This window comes from Dendrobium catenatum, unplaced genomic scaffold (assembly GCF_001605985.2).
Source record: "Dendrobium catenatum unplaced genomic scaffold, ASM160598v2 fragScaff_scaffold_432, whole genome shotgun sequence".
In the NCBI taxonomy this organism is placed as follows: domain Eukaryota; kingdom Viridiplantae; phylum Streptophyta; class Magnoliopsida; order Asparagales; family Orchidaceae; genus Dendrobium; species Dendrobium catenatum.
In genome coordinates, this window is record NW_021318894.1 from 195,415 (window position 1) to 205,528 (window position 10,114).

Here is a 10,114-nt window from a genome sequence, read left to right on the forward strand (position 1 = left end):
AACCGATTTGAGTCGGTTTGGGTCCGATTGGTTCCGATCAAGCTAATTTCATGAAATTAAACTTGAATCGGCGTCGAAATGCGTCGAATTGTGTCGAATTGAGCTCGACGACGCTCGACGGGGTTTGAATTGATTGATTTGATTTAAATTAAATTAAATTTGATTTAATTTAATAAAATTGAGGCTTAATTGGATTAATTTCACCTCGACGATGATCGATTTATTTGATCGAGCGCGATCGAGCTTGGTCGGGCTCGATCGGGGTTGAGTCGATGCGAAAATATTCGTCAACAAAACTTTATTTATCTTAGTGAATTTCATGCATATTAAATGAGGATGAGAATTACCCACTGAGTTTACTTAGTAAACTCAACCCACGAGTTTAAATGTTTCAGGTAAGTTCCTAAAGAAGAAATGGCTGAAAGAGAAGAACATGTTTACAGAAGACGACATGCAAATGACATCAGGTAATATATTTTTTTTGTGTTTAGTGTCTCTTTAGCACAAATGAAGTAGTATAATGTTTAAGAAATTTTATCGTCCGACTTTTCGTACCCGCCTCGTTAGTTCGAGTATCCGGGCCGGGTCGTGACATAGGAGGCGTGCAACAGCCTTGGGATCTAAACGACTACCCTGAGAAGAGTGTTATTGCCTTGAGAAACGAGTCATTACCTCAAGAGGTATGCATATTAATTTAATAAGAAATATAAATATCCGCATGTGCTGACTGTTGTTATGAACTCTTAAACTCAAGGCCCGAAAATGCTACGCGGATTAAATATTCAAGTTTCATCCTCCTTGAAAAGAATGGAGTCGACATGACTTGGATTAACATACAAACACCTAATCACAAATCTACTGGGATATTTAATTTTAAAGTGCACATTAGACCTTCAAAGGGGAAACTTATCATAAAAATATATAGTCTCGATTATTAGTGTTCATATGATAACTCACAAGATCAATAATATAACTCAATCCTCTATTAGCAAATGAACAGAGTTGACAAGGTTCTCAAATAACTAAATACTTCAATCTCTGATGATGGCCGTGTTGAAAATTAATTTCAATCGGAGGAGATTCTATCCTTTTAAATGCCTCCAAATTCCTAATAAATACAAACATTTTCAAATGAATACAATGTCATCCCGGTGATGATTGTGTTGAAATTAATCTCAACCGGAGGACACTAACTTTTAAATGCTATCAAATTCCTACAAAATGCAGATATTTTCAAATGACAACTATGTCACCCCGAAGACAGCCATGTTGAATGTAAATCTCAACCAAAGGAGTTATTTCTCAAAGATCTATCAAACTTCAAAGCTCAATGTCTATCAAAATATTAATATTTAAAATTAAAAATTAAAATTTAATCATTTAAACTTAAAGCAAAACTCATCCAACCTCCGCAACTATTTGATAAGGGCGACGAACTTGAAATTAACTCTAGCTCATAAAGAGCAAATAACCAGTCGATAATACCATTCAAATTCATTCTCAATAGTTTCATTAGTTTCATGCCCGTAAGGACATGATATTTGTCCTTTAACCAAAGGCTTGGCAAGAAGGATCCACCAAACTAGTAGCTTGGCCAAACGACCCTGCGCGGTGAACAATTATGACTGATTTTGTAATCAGTGGTTTAGCCAGACGACTATACAAATAACTCGTGGCTTGGCTAGGACTACTTCATGTTGTAAATGATTATGACCAAATACCACTGGCATAGTGGCTTGGTTGAACGATTCCACTGTATTATGGTCATAACTAAAGTCTTTATATTCCCGAATGACTACTTCCCATTGAGTAATGAGTTATAAGGTATAATCGATATGGCACAAAGCCTTCTATTAGCGAAAGTTGATTTAAATTCGTCCCTTAGATAAACACTCACCCAAGTATACAAGATACCCTTGTATCAAGCAACCCATGGCTGCTAACAAAGTTCTGTCAGTCAGGTTGGCTCGACTACCTGCTTTGATTTAGTAGACTAGGGACCATGATGACCCGGGAAGACGGAACTATGAAATCTTGATAAGGTTCATCATCATTCCCAAAACATCCGCTTTAAGTGCAAGGTGGTAAATTTCTAACTTAAAAGGTTAAACTTTAAATATCTAAATATGCTGCTACTATATGATGGATACTAAGTAATCAAAAGTGCTCTCTCATTATTGAGAGGGGTAATTAAGTATAGGGGATTGCATCTATAGGAAACCAAAATTCAGATCTTAGTCTTTGCTAAGAAGGTTGAAATCTTTGGGTAATATCTTATCTCTATCTAATCTGTCTTCTGAAAATTTTCCCCAGAATTTTATTCGTTAAAACTCTGCCTGAATATACAGGGAGAGGCCGGGGACCCTAAAGCTCAAATTTTTGGGGCCCACGGGTATTAATTTGCAATGTAGCATGAATTTTCTATCATGCATTAGTCACGCTTTTTGTTTCATATTCTTTGAATACATTTCCTTATTGTCCATTTTTTAAAAAGGACTCATAGTTTAATCCATTAATATTTGCTTCTTTTTTCTATTTTTACCAAATTTCCTCGCCAAAGCAAATATGAAATTAGGACGAGTAGTATAATATAATAAAATGTGTAATATTTACTTATAGGACTAATAGCATTATGCTATGGGTGCCAAGTTGAAAAAAAAAAGGCTAAAGGGTCTTCTTGAAATTTTAAAAAAGCCAGGGACCTAAATGTAGTGTTTTTAAAAATGTGGACTAGTGGGAATCATTGGCTATACCTTATATATATATAACCATTCAATCTAAAATATTAGTTATGCAAGAAAACATCTCTTATAAATCATCATATCATCATTAGCCTCATCCCAACTATGCGAATCCTTATTTTATAGACCTTACAACTTGCTACTTCAAATTTTACTATTTTCACTATGGCCCTAGTATATGTTCCCTGGAATCTAAATTATGTTACAAAAAGGAATTAGAGCTAAAAGAAACTTTGAAATATCCTTCTACTTACAATAAAAATGAAAATCATGACAAACAGATCTGAAGTACTAAACTAGAACCAAAACTTACCTAATGAAATAAAAAGAATTGCTACTTTGCTTATATAATTTAATAAAAATCTAACCATCCTAGTATTTTAAGTATTATATCATATTAAATGGAACTTTTGAAAAAAATCCTTCCAAACTTTTATATTATCTAAACCTATAATGCTACAAATATTTGAAAACCTATTTTCCTCCTTACTCTAATTTCATCGAAATGTTAATCATCATGCCCCAAACTATCATCTACCATGGTTTGCATATTCATCTTCCACTAGCTAAAAAAATACATTTGTACCAACAATAATTTCCCTCACACAAAATTAAAAACAATTTATGTCATAAAACTATTTCAATAACCAATCCTTCATTTACTACTCGATTTTCTATGGAGTTAATCTAATCATGGTTCTAATAATTTGCTAGATATGGTATTTATATGCAAACATCTTGAATATGTAGCTCTGGAAGTAATGTAAAAGAAGAACTTTATGCATGGCAGACTGGTGACCAATGTTAGAAATGATGACGAAGGAAGAAATACAAAAAGAATATAAAGGGAAACCGGAAAGTCAATAATTAGGAATGAAACATTTTTAAAGAAACTATAACAAACAAATAAAATCCTTAGGATTTAAAATAAGACATACGAAGAAGATAAAAAGTATCTAGGGTTCCCATGACTGCAAATACTTTCAGATTATGCTATTAAGTAAAAAACCCAAGCACAAAGGTGACATTGTGGAGCACATTGTTTCAAGATAAAATGCTTACATAGCTGATTTCAATTAATGCAAAAAAGGAACAAAACATACAGCACGGTTCAACCAACAGATTTAGAATTAAAATTTGTTCTCCAAAGGAAAGTTCCTAGATAATCCTTTAAACAGTTCAATGATCATTGTGGAAACTGGCTCACTATCTAGGGAAAAACGGTATGCTCACTGAGCAATTATATTAGATGAAATAAAGATTACATTTAATTAATCTTCTGAAATTTTAAAGAGATGCAAAAAAGTGGTCATACCTTAAGTTTTGCAAACCAAACCACAAACAATAACAAAATTTGGCGACAAACTTTCTAGATGAAACGATTCCAGCTGTTAAAGCCTGTCCAAAGATGCCATAATCAAAGGGTGGATTATCTCCATCTGCTGAGCATTGGTTATTCAGAACTTGGCCGCTGGCATTAAACCAATGATCAAAACCTTCTGGATGATTATTGCTGCAGTATAAGAAATCCTTGAGGCATCCACTGTAATTTGAGCAAGCTAGCCGCCAGCAATCATCTTGACGTTCAACTGCTAAAAAGTACCAAAATGCACCAGCTATCTGAACAACAAATAAAGACAGATAACTTTAGAAAAGATGAACATGTCATTAAAAATTCTTTACTTCTTTGGGAACTCTCTTTTGTTTCAGTTTACCGAAATTAAGAATTTGTATGTAGGATCATATGCACTTTCCAAGTCAAATTGCAAGTTCATTTTCTGAATAACTTTTTGCCCATCTGTTCATTTGAAATTAAAAACAAAGTCCTTGAATTACAGTCTACTGAAATGACCGACTTTATTGCAGGCAGCATTTTTCTCTCATACAACTACTTTTTAGGTCGGCATAAATATCAATTAACTAAGGAGTTGTTTCGTTAGAAGTATTACAAGTGTATTGCACTCTTTTATCCTGCATTCCAATTTTTTAGTGATTGGTCTGAAGAAAAGGAACTACAAAAACTCCATTTTGTTCATTATTGAGGAATTTGAAACCTGTCCAAATTGGTCGAATTCAAAATCGTTTTATTTGCAAAATGCTTCTCCCCACATCCGCTCATCCTTCCACTAGCATGCTTGCCCCTAAAATCTCCCATTGATGTCTGCCTCAAAGAGCTACCGCCAAATCCTACCATCATGAACTCCTGTCGATCCTTTCCTCTGCAAGCTCGTCGATCCCTGCTCCCACGAGCTCATCAAACCCAACCCCGCAAGCTCATGTCAATCCCTACCCTAAGTTTCCGTCAATGCCTACACCCATAATTTCCTATTGATGCCTGCCATAGAGAACTCTCATAAAATCCTTCCTTCACGAGCTCCCATCAGCTCCATCGATCCCTGTGCCCACGAGCTCCCAAAGATGCCAACCTTGTGAGAACCGGTCCATCCCCTCCTACACCCTCATTGTTGATCCTGAGCCCTAGTTTTTTTTTTTAAGATTAATTTTTATTAGTTCAAACCAAATAGAAGAATTTAAAATACACTATGTTCTAAATACACTAAATTTAAAAGTCTCCTACATTTTAAATATCTGCAACCAAATTTCCCTAAGAGAAAATTTACACATTGCATCTTGATATATTGTGAGTTGTGATTATCACTGAATGAGATTCTCTGAGTTTCTGAGCAGTAAATTTCAGTTGAACAAATGAAAGTTCACTTAAAGGAGATGGGTTAAAAGAAAGCTTTTCCTTACATGGCTAGCAAGCAGAAACCACAGAAGGTAATAGACAGCACCAGCCCAAGCAGTTTCAGCAAAAACACCAGCAGTTCGTTTTAGTTCTGATGTTAAGGGAAAAAGCCTAAGGAATCTCGGGATATACTGAAGAAATATAAGGAACAGCAAGATATTTTTTGTAATCTGTACATCATGACCATGAGATCTTTGGAGAAACCTCCAAACAACAATCTGTGCAAAATTTGTGACAAAAAGCCAAAGGAAATTAGATTAACACTAAGAGCATTAGTTCTTTTAAGAATTTACAGTTCAAAGGAAGAAGAAAGAAATAAAATTAGTCATAAAATCCAGCAATTTGTATTTTGAAATGCAAAGAAAACGCCTGGTTAAAGAGGCAGAGAAAGAGACCTTGAATTGTTAACATTGCATTTTCTACCGCCGTAACTCTCAGATCTGGAACCAACTTGGTAAATCTCTTTTACGTTATTACAAAAGTACAAATCTTTGGGTTGCATGCTCAACTAAACAAAATTCCTATCCAATTCATAAACTTATAATGGCAAGGCAATAGCAAGAAGCTTATAGCAGTAAATGCATTTTAGGAACAACCACAAACTTCTTACCGAATTAAATGTACAATAATGGGACGTCCATTCATTTACATGAATGCCAGTCTGTGGTAACCATGTGTAAGTTTCTAGCAGAGTTTTACATCTAATTTAACATCTTTCATAGGACGGAAAATATGCAACTATTAATGATCAAAAGGTGGATATTGAATAAGGAAGTTGGATGCTGTGTATGTAATACTTGAGCAAGTGAAGACTACAGTTTCTGTATAATAGGTTAGAGATCGTGATGCCCTTGGTCATGTTCATAAAAGTTTAAGTCAGGGTTCCCGTGACTTCGCCTTCTGGATTTTATAATTATCTAGTCTATAGTTACCAATATAGTAAACTTATTTTTATGTTAATCAATCAAATTTCATAATAGCTGAACCAACATGGCTGGGATTAAGCTACTGGACTCCAGGCCATTAGCTTATGAATAGCTTTTTTACATCAATTTTCCATCTATAAGAGAAAAGAATGTTTCTTAGTTGTATCTTCCTAAAATTTTTCTAGACACTTATAAACATAATACTTCGCCACTTAAAAAAATTGTTAGTCCTCTTAGTTCCTTCCAAATTCACACTTATTGAGAGGTTCTAATATCAGGGGTGAGAATAATGACAACTTATATCCACTTCATCGCCTTTACATAAAATTATATGAAAACTGTAACTTAGGGTAGACCATAGGCTGAATAAAGTTCAACCTATCTGCATCTTGATCCTTAAATTACCATACTGAGATATTTTCATGGTGAAATAGCTTAAAAGTCATATTGAACTTCTAAGATGTTTACAAAACCAACTCTAACAAAATAGAATTACTCATCCACAGAAATGTATCATACCTACACACACACACATATGTAATTTGACCTTAACCAAAAATGATCATATACAGATTGAATAAAATCAAACCAGGGAGCTGAAAAACAAACTAGTTAATCAGTTACAGCTAGGTTTACATTCTATCAAATAAGATAATTTAATGCCCAATATAGATAACCTAGAAAGGTTAGTCTAGGTTAGTTTCTTTTTTAACAAATTCAGGAGAAATTCTAATTTGAATATCATCAATGACAGAAAGCCATGAAAATATTTACCATCGAATATTTTGTATTTAACAAACTGGAAACTAACAGAACAGCCCTAGAACTAAGAGACAGGTCTTGAAACTAAGAGATAATTACTTTCCAGATCATATGGAAAAGACAACATTCCTCATCTTATCCGTAGATGCAAACATAAGTGATAATACAACCATCGAAATATATACAGAAATACAAATGGAGTTTTTTAAACTTGAGGAAGGAAAATGAACATTATGCTCCTTATTTGATTTCTGCATCCACTGCTTTAGTTGATTGTCTACACAATGAAAATTACTTAAATATTGATTCATCAATTTTCTTAATGATTTCAACATACATCAAGCATGAAAAAAAAAACAAAGATGCTTGGATATCATATATAATTCCACCAAAAAAGCAATGTTTTATCCATAAATTTAATCCCAAAACATTTGAATGTCTATATATATTGATGTCTCAATTATCTAGTAATGCAATTTAAGTCATCTATTCAAAAAATTTTGACGCATTCAATTTATGACCATAAAATTTTTTTAAGTAATTAAAATCATATATGCCACTAAATTTAATGATGATAAAGATAATATTGTGGCAGGCTTACATTTGTTGGTCATAACGTTGAAATCTAATAGAAAAAAGATGGTTGATTATATATATATATATAGAAGTTCGAGAATTTATTTTAAGAAAGTATTTTTAGGAATTAAAGGAGAGATCGATTGTGATCTTCTCCTATGATTTTGTTTCCTAATTTTTTTAGAAAGAATTATCCTATGATTTTGCTTCCTAAATTTTAGGAAAAAAATAAGCTACTTAGTTATTTCCTTTAATAGACACTTTTTTAGTATATATATGTGTTGATGTAGTACCGAATGATAAATTAAGAAATTCTTCATGGTATCAGAGAAAGTTCTCTAAACCCTAATCTCTTTAGCTCGCCTCTCTCTGGCAAATTCTTTCTAGTCATCTCTTCTCTGTTTCTCAGGCCGATTCTCTTTGACTAATTCTCTCTGGTCTGTATTTGTCCAGGCCTTCTATATTTTCAGCAACCTTATTCATTATTCTCCCTCATCTTTTTTTTTTTTTTTTGCAAACGAATGACCTCATCACAAGCATTTGGCATCATGGCACCAGAACCAGGAAGCAGTTCAGAAATTTCAAACCTTGGTGGTAGTGGTTCTTCTCCGATTCTCATCACAAAAAACAAATTAAATGGACATAATTAATCGCAGAGGCCACAATTTTTGTTAATTTTCATTTGTGGTAAAAGAAAGGATGAGTATCAGAGACTACAAATCTAGGAGACTAGGATTCATGAAGTGGAATATTGAAATAATATGATCATGTCATGGCTTATCAATTCCATGAATAATTACATGGTGAAATTTTATGATTGTTTGGGACTGCAAAAGAAATATGGGATGCAGCCAAACAAATTTACTCCATTGAAAATACTTCAAAGTTACTTTAGGTTGAATCAGTCCTTCATGACTTACGCCAAGGAGAGCAATTTGTTACTCGGTTTTACAACACATACTGACATAGTATTGGCAACAACTTATTCAAAACTCATTCATAGACATGACCAAAACATGAAGTAATGTACAAGCAGAATGTGGAATAAAAAATGTTGTTCAAGTTCTACATAGAATTTAATAGGGAGTTGCCTGATGATCGAGGGCGAATCATATGCACTAAACCACTACCCAATCTTAGGGAGGCTTTCTTAGAGGTTAGGCGTGAAGATGGTAGAAAGAAAAAGTGATGATGGGATCTAAGAAACAACTTGCATCAACATTGGATACATCTACCATTGTCATCCGATCATCTAACAATAATAGTGGAAATCATAAAAAATAGGAAAAATTGTGATGTGATTGTTATATAAACTAGGTCATTACAAGGAGACTTGTTAAAAGCTCCATGGAAAACCAGCTAATTGTAAACCAAAGCCATGGTTTGATATAGATAATAAAGTATATGTGGCTTCCAACTCTGAGAGTGCTCCTGTTGCTAAGCCTAGCCCATTTAGCAAACAATAGATGCATTTGCTGTCAAAACTGTTTAGTCAAGTTAGCAGTGGTAGCATTATTGGGACATGTTTGGTTGCTCAAACAGATTCACATATTGCCTTCACTACTAACAGACGAGAAATGAGGTCGTTGATAATCGACACTGGTGCTTATGATCACATGACAAGAGATGCTTCTCTTCTCCAAAGGTACAAGCCAAATAGTAGTTACTCGTACGTCCAAATTATTGATGGTTTAAATTTTAAAATTGCTGGAACAGATTTCATCCAATTTACTAAATAATTGTATCTCAACTCTATCCTCCATGTTCCAAACTTGGATTGTAATATTGTGTCCATTAGCAAATTGGCTCGTGACCTTCAATGTGTTACTAAATTTTATCCAAACCTGTGTGTTTTTCGGGACTTAAAATCGGAGAAGATGATTGTCAATGCTGAACTGTGCTCCGGGATTTATCTCCTCCAATGTGACAAATCCTCAAACCATGTTTCTCAAGCAAGTCGTATCCAATATCAAAGTCAGTTAAAATCTTTCAATTTTGTGACCAATTCTAATATCAATAAAAATAGTGAAATTATATTAAAACTTTTTGTATTTTGCAAAATTAATTTCCAAATTATTTATCAATAAGTCCTGCATCTTTTCATCATGAAACTTGTTAAATGCAAAGCATGCTTGAATAGTATATCCTCAAATTCAATACAAACATCAACTGCCTTTTTTTATCCATAGTGATGTGTGGGGTGCTCAAGGATAAAAAATATTTCTAGCACTCAATGATTTTTGACATTTGTTGATAATCATATATAGGACACGATGACACGAACATGACAAAGACACGGGACACGTCAATTATTGAAAATACAAGACAAAGACATGGGTTGGTGATGTAGACAAAGGGGG

At 33.7% G+C, this 10,114-nt stretch overlaps 1 protein-coding gene across 2 annotated transcripts in view; it reads right to left on the minus strand.

Annotated features, from left to right (window-relative positions):
• Positions 1–10,114, minus strand: part of LOC110092639 (probable cyclic nucleotide-gated ion channel 5) — a 92,411-nt gene that overhangs the window by 32,840 nt on the left and 49,457 nt on the right. For both annotated transcript variants that reach the window (XM_020817282.2, XM_020817281.2), the window contains 2 exons: positions 5,496–5,708; positions 4,057–4,361 (listed from right to left, as the gene is read on the minus strand). In XM_020817282.2, the coding sequence (XP_020672941.1) occupies positions 4,057–4,361; positions 5,496–5,708 (518 nt within the window). The remainder of the gene's footprint in view (positions 1–4,056; positions 4,362–5,495; positions 5,709–10,114) is intronic.